This window comes from Carassius auratus, chromosome 27 (assembly GCF_003368295.1).
Source record: "Carassius auratus strain Wakin chromosome 27, ASM336829v1, whole genome shotgun sequence".
Lineage (NCBI taxonomy): Eukaryota > Metazoa > Chordata > Actinopteri > Cypriniformes > Cyprinidae > Carassius > Carassius auratus.
This window is the reverse complement of record NC_039269.1, coordinates 6,393,154-6,409,446: the sequence shown is the minus strand read 5'-3', so window position 1 is coordinate 6,409,446 and position 16,293 is coordinate 6,393,154. Positions and strand designations below refer to the sequence as shown.

Here is a 16,293-nt window from a genome sequence, read left to right as displayed (position 1 = left end):
CTTTTCGAAACAAATTTACAAAACCCCCACCTTAACCAAAAAATTCGACTTTTAAAACTCTAAACAAAATGTGTTGCAATTGGCCCCCCCAAAAAAGGTTAAATGATTCAAATTTATAATAAAATTATCTATTTATTGCAATTTAACGATGTTTAGGTGATGTCCTATTTAATCTTTTATGTTTGCATGGATGTAACTGTTTATTTATTCTGTTATTTACATAAATATTATGCAACTCTAAACTAAAGTGCTCTATTTAAGAATTTATATGACCATGTATTTGACTGCTTCCTTATTTACTTGTTCTGTTGCTTGCTTCAATATTATTCAATGCCCCACTTTATTTATATGTGCTTGGATGTGACTATTTATTTATTGAATAATTTATACTGTCATTTACTGAATTATTATACAATTAATGTCCCATTTAATAATTTATATGAGCAATGATGTGGCTATTTATTTATTTAGCTAGTTTTTTACTTAAGTATTAGACAATTAATTTCCTATTTAAGCATTTTATGTGTATGGATATGTTTATTCACTTATTTACTTTTTTTTACCAAAATATTACATAACTAATTTCATATTTGACCATTTTATGTGTATGTGTGTGTCTTATTTATTTACTTAGTTATTCTATTTTTTACCTAAATTGAGTCTTATTTAAACGTTTACATGTGCATGCATTTGTCTACTTAATTATTTACTTATTCAGTTGCTTACTTAAATATTATATAATGTCACACTTTATTAATATGTGACTATTTCTTTCTTTATTATTTCATTTTTATACATTTACTTAAATATACAATTAATGTCCCATTTAATAATTTAAATGAGCATTGATGTAACTATTTATTTATTTATTTAGTTAACTATTAGAAAATTGATTTTCTATTTATTTATTTGTGCAGTCAAATAATTAATCGAGATGAATCGCATCCAAAACAAAAGTATTGTGTGTCCTGTGTATATTTAATATGCATATATAAACACACACATAAATATTTGAATATATCTAAGAAAATATTGTATTAATACATAAAATATTTATATTTACTTAATAATATATATATCCACATACACACCCACAGACACACACAATCAATCAATTACGTCATATTTTGCTCTTGTGTGACGCCAGGGGGAGCTGTATTTTCCAGCCGAAGGAAACAGCGTAGCGTGCGTGCTGCGTCATGACGCTAGGCTGAAAGCTTCGCCTGAATATAAGCGCGCGCTGCGTGATGACGCGTTCTTCTACCCTGCCTCTCCCCGCCAGCGGAAGGCAGCGCGCTCTCTGTTTAATATCAGTGCTGAGTGAATCCTGAAACATCTGCCACAATGGTACGTATCAGACATATTATTTGTTTTAATACAGATGTGCAGCGAGCAGACTTTAATATCTGATACAGTATTTGTGCGTTTAACGGAATTTTCGGTGAAATACACGCGCGGGAAAAGGCCGGCTATACGTTTACCACAAAACAAAAATGGCAGCGGCTGTTTTCTTTTCTTTTTTAAACCTACACAAATCATTTATCGTTGTTTCTGTCTAGATTTTCTCCTTTATTAAATGTTCATCGAGTGCAACTCTAACCATATCATTAATGGGTAACTTTGAGCCGTTTTGTTTGTTTGTCATTATGGGCCTGGTTAGCATGTTAGCTAACGGTGCCACGTATCGTGAAAAGAATTGCATGCTTGAGGGAAAATTCTCCATTAGCTTTTTTTTAAAACTTCCTATCCTGTTATTTTGATTCCAGTGCTACTCCTTATGTTTTCTCTTTGTTTGTGACGGACTGCGTGCGGTTTTATTCACCTCGCCGGTCTGTTTAACGGCAGGTGTCGGGTGTGTTAGCACCGGCTCACAGCGGTCACATGTTGCTGTAGTTCCTGCACGTGCGGCCTATCAGCGTGGACACATCACGCACATGGCCGTCTTTTGTTTGCGCAATGGCTTCCGGTAGACCGTGAGATGGTCGCTAGTGTTGAATATCTAAGCTGGTAACGTACCTATGAGTAAAAGCCATTGTTTTTAACGGCGCGCCAAAAATACAAATTTAAAAAAGCGTAAATTCGTTACCGCGTTACTATAGCTTAGATACAATTACGTGTCATGTTCAGATTTGGCGTAACTAGTTACATGTAACTTATCGGAATTACGTCATCTAATCACAAAATAAATATGACTGTGATTAGGTACTGATTGTCTAATTAAATTAGTTACTTTTGAAAATTGTCACTTACAAAGTGGGTTAACTAATTTCTTTTTTTTTTCTTTTTTTTACACTTTTCAGTAGATTGTTGATTTCCCAAATTGCATAGACAGATTTAAAACATGAGACACTAATGTTTCAGGAGTTTAGGACACATGGTTTTTTCAGGACTTTGTTGGATGCCAGTGTTTTCTATCACATATGCAAGTATTTAATTTCAAAAACAGTTTCACATCTAATAAACTGTTTCTTATGATTTTGATTCTACATTTAACCTCAGAACGCTCTCAAAGTAAGAGTCAGATTGAGCTGTGCTTTAACACTCAATTATAATCTTAATTTAAGTAAAGTATTTCAAAGTTAACTCTTTGCACGCGTCAATTTTTACTGTTACTGTATAAAGTAATTGAAATGCTTACTATTATATTTTATAAAATTTGTAGCCTATTACATTTCCAGTTTGCCTTCCCAACATGATTCATGTTTAATATAAATTTCACATTTGATCTCTACTTCATAATGTTTAATTTCCTTTGTGGAAGAAATGAACCCAATGCTTTAGGCCTACCGAAGTTTTGATGTTTTAAGGATCAGGATAATCTCATCTAGAAATCCTAAGAGGTGTTTGTCAAGAAATGCTTGAGTTTTGATGTTGAATGTGTCTCTTCCAGGTGAACTTCACAGTCGACCAGATCCGTGCCATCATGGACAAGAAGTCCAACATCCGAAACATGTCCGTGATTGCGCACGTGGATCATGGGAAATCTACGCTGACCGACTCTCTGGTGTCTAAGGCTGGAATCATCGCTTCGGCCCGCGCCGGAGAGACCCGCTTCACTGACACGCGCAAAGATGAACAAGAGCGCTGCATCACCATCAAATCCACGTAAGAAGCCTGCAAATAAAATGTATATATAAACATTATCATGCACAACTAAACCTGGAAATATCAGGCAAATTTATAAAATGGCAAGTCTGAGTAAATGCAATTTAATGGATGATGTTCACATTTCCTGTTCGACTAAACTTAGAAATATAATATTAAATAGAATATTGCATGTGACTAACTTTGGGATTTTCAAAGTTTCAAGTTTGATAGGAAAAATATTTCATGCATTACTGTATCTGGAAATATCAGGCTGTTTTAAATTTGCAAGCCATTGAAATTGCAATTAAATAGATGTTTGTGGTATAACAAATTAATGTAAATAAAATGCTCTTAAGTAGATATGAACATCATGCATGACTAAATCTGGAAATATCTGGCAGTTAAAATGGCAGTCCTGTAAATAAAAATAAAAAATGCAGTTAAATGGATTATAATCTTTATAGTACATATAAATTATGTTCAGTAGGGTGTGCTTTTTTTTTTTTTTTTTTTTTAAGTGCTTCATAGTGTTTAGTCATGATTTCATACACTGGAGGATTTTGTTAGGGGTGGAACAATGTATTGCAAAACAAACATGTCATTTATAATCCACCTGAATGAAAGTTTAGATAGTTTAGCATTGCATAAGGTAAAACCAGGAGGTCATGGATGTGAGGTTCCATGTTCATAAATTATAAAACTAAATGCATTATTCAATAAAATACAATGTTTTGAGTGCTAACAGTTATTTACTATGCATTGTCTTGTTCGTTTTCTTTATTGCTCATAGAAAAATCTATTTAGTTGTAACTAACATAACATTCATAGTAGGCCAAAACAGCCAATCATTTATCACCTGCTCACTAGAACAAAGTGGAGTGTCTGCTGTATGAAGAGTTAGTTGTTGATTTCCCTGTCATGGCTGTTTCTCAGTGCTATCTCCATGTACTACGAGCTGGCTGATAACGACCTGGCCTTCATTAAGCAGTGTAAGGATGGATCCGGTTTCCTCATTAACCTGATCGACTCTCCTGGCCACGTGGACTTCTCCTCCGAGGTCACAGCTGCTCTGCGTGTCACCGATGGTGCTCTGGTTGTGGTGGACTGTGTCTCTGGTAAACCTCTTTTATTATTATTATTATTGTTTTTTACTACTATGGTTATACATCAAAGTGTTGTTTATTGGTCTGAAGTCAAATTAACAATTTTTAATTGTACCAAAAGTCTATAAATAAGTTTTCCATTGCTCTATGGTTTGTTAGAAGGACAATATTTGTCTGAGATATAACTATTTGAAAATCTGGAATCTGAGGACGCAAGAAAAAAATCTGAATATATTGAGATCATCTTTAAAGTTGTTCAAAATGAAGTTTTTAGCAATGCATATTACTAATCCAACATTAAGTTTTGATATATTTACAGTAGGTAATTTACAATATCTTCATACGTCATAATATTTGCTTAACTTCCTAATTATTTTTGGCATTAAAGGAAAATGTATCATTTTAACCCATAAAATGTATTGTTGGCAATCCATTTTCATAATCTGAAATTTTTTATATTAATATGACTTTGCATCTTGAGTCTTTATAGATTTGAACTGTAAAGCAAGTCAGAAAAAGATTAAGAACAGCAATGCATAAAAACTATTTCCATATTAATTTGTAAATGAGTTAAGCTATTGACAATGAATAATCTGAATGTTTTCGTGCTGCAAATTCAACTGTTTCTGTCCGTCTTAAAACATCCTAAATTGCTCTATCATAAACTAAGCTCTTCCTTGGTCTTAAATTGAACTTCATGATGCCTGTAGTAGTCCGGGTTTATGTGAAGAGAATGTGTTCAAGTTTTGTCACCTTTATTTGACCGCATGTTAACTGTGTCTCCGTCTCAGGTGTGTGTGTTCAGACCGAAACGGTGCTGAGACAGGCCATCGCCGAGCGCATTAAGCCCGTGCTGATGATGAATAAGATGGACCGTGCCCTGCTGGAGCTGCAGCTGGAGCCCGAGGAGCTGTTCCAAACCTTCCAGCGCATCGTGGAGAACGTCAACGTCATCATCTCCACCTACGGAGAGGACGAGGGTGGACCTATGGGAAACATCATGGTGAGAACACGCTCTCATTCAGTAATAGATGAAGTGTTTAAATACACCGTGTAGTCTGTGAGGAGAAACCATGCACCACTCTGATGAGCTGATGAGCAACAACCAGAATATCTGAGACCTGCGCTGATCTATTAGTGAGCTGTAACCCTCATGATATCAGTTCCTTTAGCTTGTGCTCCTCTCTTTCTCTCAGATCGATCCAGTGATCGGTACCGTGGGTTTTGGATCTGGTCTTCACGGCTGGGCTTTCACTCTGAAGCAGTTTGCAGAGATGTATGTGGCCAAGTTTGCTGCTAAAGGCGAAGGTCAGCTGAGCCCAGCTGAACGCTGTAAGAAAGTGGAGGACATGATGAAGAAGCTCTGGGGTGACAGGTGAGATTCAGATCCATAGACGAGTGTGTAAACATGAACCTCCTTTGTGCTGTGTTTTCAGCATCATTCCTCCAGTCTTCAGTGTCGCATGATCTTCAGAAATCAGAATAATGATTCCAGAAACATTTCTGATTACCTGAAACTGTTATAAACTCGTGCAGGTATTTTGACCCAGCCACCGGTAAATTCAGCAAGTCTGCCAACGGCCCCGATGGAAAGAAACTACCCCGCACCTTCGCCCAGCTCATCCTGGACCCCATCTTCAAGGTACCTTAAAGAGCCTCAAATCATAGTACAGATCTCCTGTTGATCCACCAGTGATCACACCTCACTTCCTCCATTTCTAGGTGTTCGATGCCATCATGAACTTCAAGAAGGACGAAGCTGCTAAGCTGATCGAGAAGCTGGACATCAAGCTGGACACCGAGGACAAGGATAAGGAAGGCAAGCCGCTGCTGAAGGCTGTGATGCGTCGCTGGCTGCCCGCCGGAGAAGCTCTGCTTCAGATGATCACCATCCACCTGCCGTCTCCCGTCACGGCCCAGAAGTACCGCTGCGAGCTGCTTTACGAAGGGCCAGGAGATGATGAAGCTGCTATGGGTACGATGCACTCATGTTCTTGTCTACTTTGCTGTATTTGAAGTGTCTGACTCTGGTCTTGTGTTCTGCGCAGGTATCAAGAACTGCGATCCTAAAGCTCCCCTCATGATGTACATCTCAAAGATGGTGCCGACCACAGATAAGGGGCGTTTCTACGCTTTCGGTCGTGTGTTTTCTGGCATCGTGTCCACTGGGCAGAAAGTGCGAATCATGGGACCAAACTTCAGCCCTGGGAAGAAGGAAGATCTTTACCTGAAACCCATCCAGAGGTGTGCAGCGCTTCTGACTCATTAACACTAGAGATGCACTGAAATTACTTCATTAAGCCCAAAATAGTAGTAATAGTTTACATTTATTCATTTAGCAGACGCTTTTATCCAAAGTGACTTACAGATGAAGACAGTGGAAGCAATCAAAAACAACAAAAAGAGCAATGATATATAAGTGCTATAACAAGTCTCAGTTAGGTTAACACGGTACACGTAGCATGGGGTTTTAAATAATATAATAAATAAAAAGAAAATGGATAGAATAAAAAAAGAATGGAGCAAACTAGTTAGAGGTCTTTACACACACACAAAATTGCATAATAAATGAAAAGAAAAATAGAATATATAAAGATTAGAAAGGTAGTTAGATTTTTTTATTTAAAGAATAGAAGTAGAATAGTGAGTGTTAAAGTTAGAGGGTCAAATAAAGATGGAAGAGATGTTTTAAGCCGATTCTTGAAGATGGCTAAGGACTCAGCTGCTCGGATTGAGTTGGGGAGTTCATTCCACCAGAAGGGAACATTTAATTTAAAAGTCCGTAAAAGTGACTTTGCTTCTTTGGGATGGGACAATCAAGCAACGTTCACTTGCAGAACGCAAGCTTCTAGAGGCACATAAGTCTGAAGTAACAAATTTAGGTAAATGGGTGCAGAGCCAGTGGTAGTTTTGTAGGCAAACATCAATGCCTTGAATTTTATGCGAGCAGCTATTGGAAGCCAGTGCAAATTGATAAACAGAGGTGTGACGTGTATTCTTTATGGCTCATTAAAAATTAATCATGCTGCTGCATTCTGAATTAATTGTATGTAATTGATGGTGAAATTGTGATGAAATGATGGGTTTGCTGGAATCACAAGCAGTTCTGTCTTGGCAAGGTTGAGTTGAAAGTGATGGTCCATCATCCAGGAAGAAATGTCTGTTAGACAAGCTGAGATGTGAATAGCTACCGTCGGATCATCAGGATGGAATGAGAGGTAGAGTTGAGTGTCATCAGCATAGCAGTGGTATGAAAAGCCATTTTTCTGAATGACAGAAACCTAATGATGCCATGTAGACAGAGAAGAGAAGTGGTCCAAGAACTGAGCCCTGAGGCACCCCAGTAGTTAGATGTTGAGACTTGGACACCTCACCTCTCCAAGATACTTTGAAGGAACTAACTAATAGGTGAGACTCAAACCATGGAAGTGTGGTTCCTGAGATGCCATTTGCCAGTAGGGTTGATAGGATGATCTGGTGATTTAACCGTGTCAAAAGCAGCGGACCGATCAAGCAGGATAAGTACTGAAGATTTGGATTCTGCTCTTGCCAGTCTTAGAGCTTCAACAACTGAGAGCAAGGCCGTCTCAGTAGAATGTCCACTTCTGAAGCCAGATTGGTTGCTGTCAAGGAGATTGTGTGTGAGAAATGTAGACACTAGTTTGAACACCGCTCTTTCAAGTGTTTTTGCAATGAAAGGAAGAGGAGAAACTGGTTTGTAGTTCTCTAAAAGAGATGGGTTGGGGTTTCTTAGGTAGTGGAGTTATACGCGCCTGTCTAAATGATGAGGGGAAAACACCAGTGTGGAAGGAAGTGTTGATGATGTGAGTGAGTGCAGGTACAACTGCAGGAGAAATGGCTTGAAGAAGATGAGATGGAATAGGATCAAGCGGGCAAGTAGGAGGGTGATTAGAAAGGATGAGTTTATATGCAAATATCAGATCCTCTACTTTTTTTTTTTTCCAATCTGTTCATTATATCTTAAAGCATTCTTTAGTAACACTTGAATAAATGTAGGCTTTAATAAAAATAAAAAAATACATAATTGTGTGTAAATATGTAATAGCGCCCCCAAGTGTATAACAGTGGAAACATCTTTGGCAGGGAAGTGTTATCTTGTAAAAGACAAGAACTCATCAGTTGCAAGGAAAGAGTTAACATGATTAAAACCAGGTCACAGAAATGTGCACTACTTTTCTGATGCATAACGCTTTTCTATTCCAGGACCATTTTGATGATGGGCCGTTATGTGGAGCCCATCGAGGATGTGCCATGTGGTAACATCGTGGGTCTGGTTGGCGTGGACCAGTTTTTGGTGAAGACGGGGACCATCTCAACTTTCGAGCATGCCCACAACATGCGTGTGATGAAGTTCAGTGTCAGCCCTGTGGTCAGAGTAGCAGTGGAGGCCAAGAACCCCGCTGACCTTCCCAAACTGGTGGAGGGACTCAAACGCCTGGCCAAGTCTGACCCCATGGTGCAGTGCATCATCGAGGAGTCCGGAGAGCACATCATCGCCGGCGCTGGAGAACTGCATCTGGAAATCTGCCTTAAAGATCTGGAGGAGGACCACGCTTGCATCCCGCTGAAGGTCTGTGCATCTGTGTAGGGACTGATTTGTTTTCCCCCTTGTTTTAGTTGATGTATGATGTGACCCGTGTATTTGGTTCTCCAACAGAAATCGGACCCCGTCGTGTCCTACAGGGAGACGGTCAGCGAAGAATCAAACCAGATGTGTTTGTCCAAGTCTCCTAACAAACACAACCGTCTGTACATGAAGGCCAGGCCGTTCCCCGATGGTCTTGCTGAAGACATTGACAAGGGCGACGTGACGTCCCGTCAGGAGCTCAAGGCTCGAGCACGCTACCTGGCCGACAAATACGAGTGGGAGGTCACCGAGGCCCGTAAGATCTGGTGCTTCGGCCCTGATGGAACCGGACCCAACCTCCTGATGGACGTGACCAAAGGAGTGCAGTACCTGAACGAGATCAAGGACAGTGTCGTGGCTGGCTTCCAGTGGGCCACTAAAGAGGTGAGATGTTCGGGGTTAAACGGGGTTTGGTTTACTAGCCGTGCTCTTGATGTCCTGCTGGTCTGTGAGGAGAAATCATGCACCACTCTGAAGAAGTGATGGATCACACCTACCATTAATATCTGAGACCTCCACAGGAAATAGCCAATAGAAATTAGTTGTAATAGTAGTTTATTATAAATTTATTTTAATGCTTTTGAGTAGATATATAATACCAGTAACACAATTTTTTTTTTTTTTTTGGATGTTGAATCAGTGTTGAGTCTCTTCAGTCCTCATGGTTGTGTTTCTGTGCTCAGGGTGTGCTGTGTGAAGAGAACATGCGTGCCGTCCGCTTCGACGTCCACGACGTGACCCTCCACACAGATGCCATCCACCGCGGTGGAGGTCAGATCATCCCCACGGCCCGCAGGGTGCTGTACGCCTGCCAGCTGACGGCCGAGCCCCGCCTCATGGAGCCCGTGTACCTGGTCGAGATCCAGGTGAGACTCCTCGTTCCTCTCGTGTGACTCCTCCTCTTTATCATACGAGCGTCTCTCACCTGCGTCTCTCTTCCTCTCTCAGTGTCCAGAGCAGGTGGTCGGAGGCATCTACGGTGTGTTGAACAGGAAGAGAGGACACGTCTTCGAGGAGTCTCAGGTCATGGGAACACCTATGTTCGTCGTTAAGGCCTTTCTGCCCGTCAACGAGTCTTTCGGTTAGTATCAGTCTTCATCACATTGTCCTAGTCTCTATTAAACCATGTATGTCTGTGTCCAGTCTCTTAACATCTCGTGTGTGTGTGTGTGTAGGTTTCACCGCTGACCTGCGCTCTAACACCGGCGGTCAGGCCTTCCCTCAGTGTGTGTTCGATCACTGGCAGATCCTGCAGGGTGACCCCAAAGACCCCGCGACTAAACCCTACCAGGTTGTGGCCGAGACACGCAAGCGCAAGGGCCTGAAGGAGGGCATCCCGGCACTCGACAACTTCCTCGACAAGTTATAAACGGTCATTCCTTCCCTCTGCGCTCGCTTCCTCCCCTCAGAGTTCAGCGGAGGGACTGGACTGTACAGGGCACAAACACCACACCTTTATCACATTCTGACGGCAAATTCAAGTGGATTATGTAAATCTAACAAAGAAAATAAAAATGGAAAATCACTGGCCTGCTTGTGTGCTGTGCTTCATTGCCAGTGATGACATTTGTGTTTTCAATTTTATATTTCTAGTTTAGTTTCTGTGCTAATGATCCAGTGCTGTAACTTAAGTCCAAATATTTCATGTAGTTTTTGAGCTCCGTAATTGTTCGTGATTACGTGAGATTTGTCAATCCATTATTTAAATAGTAACCTCAAACTAGATAAAGTTTGTCAAGACAAACTTTAAGTTGTCTTAAGAAAGCCTGACCAGAAATTTTGAAAAGTTTAGAAAGTTTGAAAATGTGAAATTTAAAAAAGATAAAGGTTTAAAAAAGACTGTGATTAACTTATTGCTAGCATTAGCAATAAGCAAGTGACTACCCTGTCATTAGCATGATTAGCAAAGTTTTTATCATGATTAGCATGTTTGTTAGCATGCGCCTAACATGTTTCTAACATGACTAGCATGCGAATACCATGTTGCTACCATTATTTTAGCATGATTAACCTGTTTCTAGCATGATTAGCATGTTGTTAGCTTTTTCTAGCATGTCTCAAGCATGATTAGCATGTTGCTAGCATGCGACTAGCATGTTGTTAGCATGATTAACATGTTTGTTAGCATGATTTAAGCATGATTAGCATTTTTCTAGCATGTTAGCATGCGACTAGCATGTTGCTAGCATGATTTTACCATGATTAACATGTTGCTAGCATGATTAGCATATTGTTAGCATGTCGGTATAATGTTTCTAACATGTTGCTAGCATGATTTTAGCATGATTAGCATGTTGCTAGCTTGTTTCTAGCATGACTAACATGCGACTAGCACGTTGCTAGCATGATAAGCATTTTAGAATGATTAGTATGTTGTTAGCATGTTTCTAGTGTGACTAGCATGTTGTTAGCATGATTTTAGTATGATTAGCATGTTGTTAGGATAGATAAGAAATATTGGACAGATAGATAGAAACAGTCATAGATAGATAGATAGAAACAGATGGATAGAAATAGTCATATTGATAGATAGATAGATAAATTAGTTCGAGTTTGAATGAGTTTAAATTGATTAGCATCAAAGCTTGATTCGGGATTTGGAGCTTGGGTCATCTGAACATCCTGTCAATGAAAGTCTATGGGAAGAAAAAAACTATCCCCCCTAAAATTTTTAAATTCGACCACTGTATAAATACATTTTAATATATAATATTAATATACATATAAATTAAATTACAATAAAGATTAAAAGCTTAATAATTTATTTTTTTAAGTAACGTTTCCCTGGGGTCCACAGTTTTTAAAAACGTACTGGGGATTTGGCTGTTTGCTTTACACCTCGATCTAACCTGTTTTTTTTATGCTTAGCTTAGCTCTCACTATATATTATAATAGTTTATATCATATTTTTTGTAACATTGTATAGGTATTAGCCTACTTATTTATGAAACTGTATGAAAATAGAGATGTTTAGATTATAGTTCAGGTTTATTTTGTATTATTTTTTACAAAATATATATATATATTTTTTAAATATCTCAGTATAGCCTAGTGACAGCAGAAAAAAAGTTAACCATGCATTCACAAATTTGCAATAGGCAATCATTTCATTTTATTTAAATGTCCACATTTTTGAATATTTAAATATTCTCTTATATGTAATATAGAAGTCACTTCAATTATAATATTCGGTCCCTACATGAAGAGAGAGTCGGTGGTCTGCTGCGTGAGGAAAGTGAGTCTCCGGCTGCCCAAAGTGAGTCGTTCGCTGCGTGAGTCGTTCACTGAGGAAAGTGATTCGTTTGCTGCGTGAGTCGTTCGCCGAGGAAAGTGAGTCGTTTGCTGCGTGATGCTGTGTTCACACCAAACGCGAATAGAGCGTCAAATTCGCGTCTACCGCGTCTAGTTTGCCGCTTGACCATTTTGAGATCATTCGCTTCATTCGCGCGTGGAATTAACTTCACAACAGACGCGAATTCGCGTCATGGGGGGGCTTCTTTATTCGGATAATTTTCAAAATATTACTGTGTCATGAAATGTAGTTTTAAAAGTATTTCAGGCGAGAATGTAGTTGTTTTAAACTCAGATATGCGGTTTATTTATAATGACAGCGTCTATTTAAAAATATGTGTTTCGCCGATCTCGGAGATGAGCTCCATGCGACCAGCGGGAGCTCCGTCATCATGTATCCGCCGAGAGCAGCCTCGGCTCGGCTAGACCTTCTGACATTTGCCGCTGACTCTGATGTCTCTTTAGTGGTTCAAGATAAAATATAATTCGTTTGGGGTAAAATTTAACGTTTCTTATCAATTGGCCTTTATTCAATTTATCTATTAATATGTTTTTTATATACATATATGTCCTTTTTATTCCTGTCTCTATAGAAATATGAACTTTTGTCATATAGCTCCGGTTGACTGCTCACTGACAACATCAGTCGTTCCTCCTTGTTGAATGAGTGGAGAAGGGTATTCCTGCACAACCGGAGGCTGCAGGAACATACTGTTGAATGAGTGACTCCTAGCAGGCTCCTGATTGGTTAACGCGGCGCGAATTGACGCCTAAAGTTCAAATTTTTCAACTCGGACGGCAGACGCGAATTCGCGTCAAACGCTAAATGCACAAAAAGCACCTTCGCGCGAAATGCCCTTTTCGCGCGACAATTGGCGTCATTTGCGCGAACTAGACGCGCGAATGAGGCGAATTCGCGTCTTCCGCGCCGCGCTTAACGCCCCATTCGCGCCGCGAGACCTCCAGACGCGCGTAAACGCGCCTTTGCATTGACTTAACATTGAAATCATTCGCGCCAGACGCTCTATTCGCGTTTGGTGTGAACACATCATGAGTCGTTCGCTGCGTGAGGAAAGTGATTCGTTCGCCGAGGAAAGTGAGTCGTTTGCTGCGTGAGTCGTTCTCTGCGTGAGGTGAGTGTGTATACTGATGCACCGCTGGCCTGTCAGTGGTAAACTCACTGGCAACTGTTCGGTGAATTCCCGCGACAAGTCAGTAGCCTTATTTTTGGACCGGGCCGCACGCCATATGTGAATGCAAGGTGGCTAACATCATAAACAATATAATTCAAAATGTCCATATGTGTGCACGGAGGTAAATGGTCAAGGTCTCTGTCCCGCAACAGGGAGCTTGTGTGGGTCGATATTTTGGATGCCTGAGAGCTTCTCCAAATACCACTATTTTGCACTTGGTGTAACCTAAAAATAACTGTATTACATTGTTCCTATTTGTTCCATATGTATCGTGTGAGGTTACTGGATCAGTTTTTAACGCAACAGTTAACTTCCAGGCATGGTAAAACAATGCAGAATTGCGAGAATCTCCTCTACTACCGAGTTAACAACACACGTAAACAATCATCTTTCGCCGCAGAGCTCCTCGGCGCGTTGTGTTAGTTAAGTCCAATTTGTTTAAATTTACATTAACAAGTGGTTGTTATATAATTTTGTGACAACTGCAAACATTCAAGTATATTAAATGATATTAATTTATAATTATATCAGTATCAAGAAAATTAATGTGTAATTTAGAGCAATAAAATGTTTACTGAATGTTGTTTGTCTTTAATCTTTTTCTTTAATGCAAGTTTGAAATCTGAGGGGGAATTATATTGTGCAGATTGTTGCAACTACGTGGATCTAGGTGAAGCAACATTACAAAAGGTCGCACATGGAAGTACATTTTACAAATAAACATTTAATAAAAAAAAAAAAAAAAAATCAAAATAGTTATACAAGAATGAATTAAAAAAAACATTCCGAGACTTAAAGCTGCGGTAGGGAACTTTTGACGCTCTAGCGGTTAATAAACAGAACTGCTTGCGTCTTGCGGAAGAACATTGTAGCCGGAACTACTTCTCTCTGTTTATGTCTATGAAGAATCACAAAGGCACTGGGTTACTCCGCCGCGGTATCCCCGAAGCAATCTAAAATAGTCCGAATATAAACACTTATTATAGGTGCACCCTAGTGATTCAGGACAAGCTAAAAACACGGTTTGGAAAATGGATTCATGGTGTACTTGCTTATTATATACATTTTTCTACATTTTGAACACAAACAAAGTTACGGACCGCAGCTCTGATTGGTTGTTTATTACCGGGAGCGATGGAGTTTCTGCAAATGGCAATAGGACACTGGGAGGAGCCAGAGGAGCTTGATTTTTTCACAGATTCTCTGTCTCATATTCTACTGTCAGGACATAATGACAGGTTTAATAAATGTAAAAAAAATATATTTTTTTAAAGTTCCCTACAGCACTTTTAAGAGGAAAATATTAATTGTACTTAAGTCCAATTTAAGACAATCCTTTGCCCATCTCCTTTTTATCACCAACTCAATCACAGGTAACGCTCCACACCATTCAAGACTCAAGTTTTATTTGTTATATGACATACAAAAAGCGGTGAAATGTAGGTCTGGCATACTCTTTTTAGACTGTGCAAAAAATAAGAGAACATTAGATCCAAATAATGAAACAACAGGGGAAAACAATGATTTTTTTTTGGAGATAATTAAATACAAATAATGAAATATACAAAATATTTTAAACTACTACACAGATGATTTGTAGAGATGCTACACAGAAACTGCAACACAGATGATGTGCAGAGATGTAAACAATGTGCAGTGAGGAGGAGTTGCATAGTTAGGTTGTGTCAAAAAAGTGCAGTGAGTTATTGGGTAGCCCTAAACAACCAGTCTATAAAGTTCAGTGTGTTTAATGTCCATGTTTAGTAGTCTGATAACATGAGGGAAGAAACTCCTCCTGAGTTTCTCCGTTTTTGCCATCAGACTGCAGAAGCGTCTGTCTGACTGTAGCAGATGACACAGTGGATTTCCAGGGTGTGTGGAGTCTTTGAGGATCTTAACAGCCCTAGATTTACATCTTCTGGTGTGGATGTCATGTAGAGAGGAGAGAGATGTTCTGGAGATGTGCTCAGCTACTCTTTGCAGGGCATTTGCAGGTATTTGAAGCTGCTCACTCTCTCACACTGGGGTCCCGTTATTGATGATTGGGGTAGGTCTGCTTCTGCCTCAAATAGAAAAAGAGTTATTGTACAATATTATTACAATTTACAATATTACTGTTTCTACTGCATTTCTGAGCAAATAAATGAAGGGCTGGTGAGCATCAGACTTCAAAACCATTACAAAATCTGTTCAACCCCAAATTGTCCTGTAGAACACATATTTAAGGAACCTGAGGTTTTAACCTGCTTGAATTTTATCAGCATTGGAACACTTTGCTGCTGCTTTCACTCCAAGGCTATGGATTATATTTTTACTGGAATGAAGTGTCATTACTAAACATTCAGTCCAATGACATCCTAAATAATTCACTGTTGACAAGTTAACATTAACTAAAGTATAATGCACATTTATGTGAGACGTCCACAGAATGTAATGTCATTTACATTTCAACATTTGTCATTTAGGACAGTCTCTGACCATACCCCTGGAGCAATTTTAGGGACAAGCGCTGTTGCAAATGTCCACCTTTAACGTATGAACATAATTTATCCACACAAAGACCCACACATACACACACACACACTTTAGTCAAAAATCTTCAGACACAATAAATTACACATCTTGATGCATAGAAAAAAAGAAAAGAAAAAAAGCTTACAGGAAAGTGATCCTTTGGGTTTGCAGAGAGAGGCGGTAAGCAGGTCACTTAAATGTAACTTTTGGCCACCCAGACTTGAACTTTCTGTAACAGAAAGTTTAAACATAATGTTTTTGTTTGTTTGTGTTTCCTACAATGACAACATTAATTTACACCTCATACTGTTGATATGTAATGCATTCACAGCTTGCATTAACCCCATGACATTAAATAAACCAATCAAAAGACTCTGGAGGTTTGTACCGCCCACTTGGAGCTGAAGTCCCGCCCATTTGGAGCTGGCTCCGACCTCCGTTTATACCAGGATGTGAA

At 39.3% G+C, this 16,293-nt stretch overlaps 1 protein-coding gene across 1 annotated transcript; it reads left to right on the top strand.

The window, feature by feature from the left end:
- Positions 1–1,192: 1,192 nt before the first annotated feature.
- LOC113045234 (elongation factor 2) lies at positions 1,193–10,368 on the top strand. Its single transcript, XM_026205462.1, has 13 exons — positions 1,193–1,347; positions 2,891–3,105; positions 4,021–4,202; positions 4,982–5,193; positions 5,387–5,565; positions 5,727–5,832; positions 5,913–6,165; positions 6,239–6,434; positions 8,415–8,781; positions 8,869–9,222; positions 9,522–9,704; positions 9,787–9,919; positions 10,014–10,368. The coding sequence occupies exons 1-13, from the start codon at positions 1,345–1,347 to the stop codon at positions 10,205–10,207; spliced, it is 2,577 nt and encodes an 858-aa protein (XP_026061247.1). The 5' UTR covers positions 1,193–1,344; the 3' UTR covers positions 10,208–10,368.
- Positions 10,369–16,293: the final 5,925 nt, after the last annotated feature.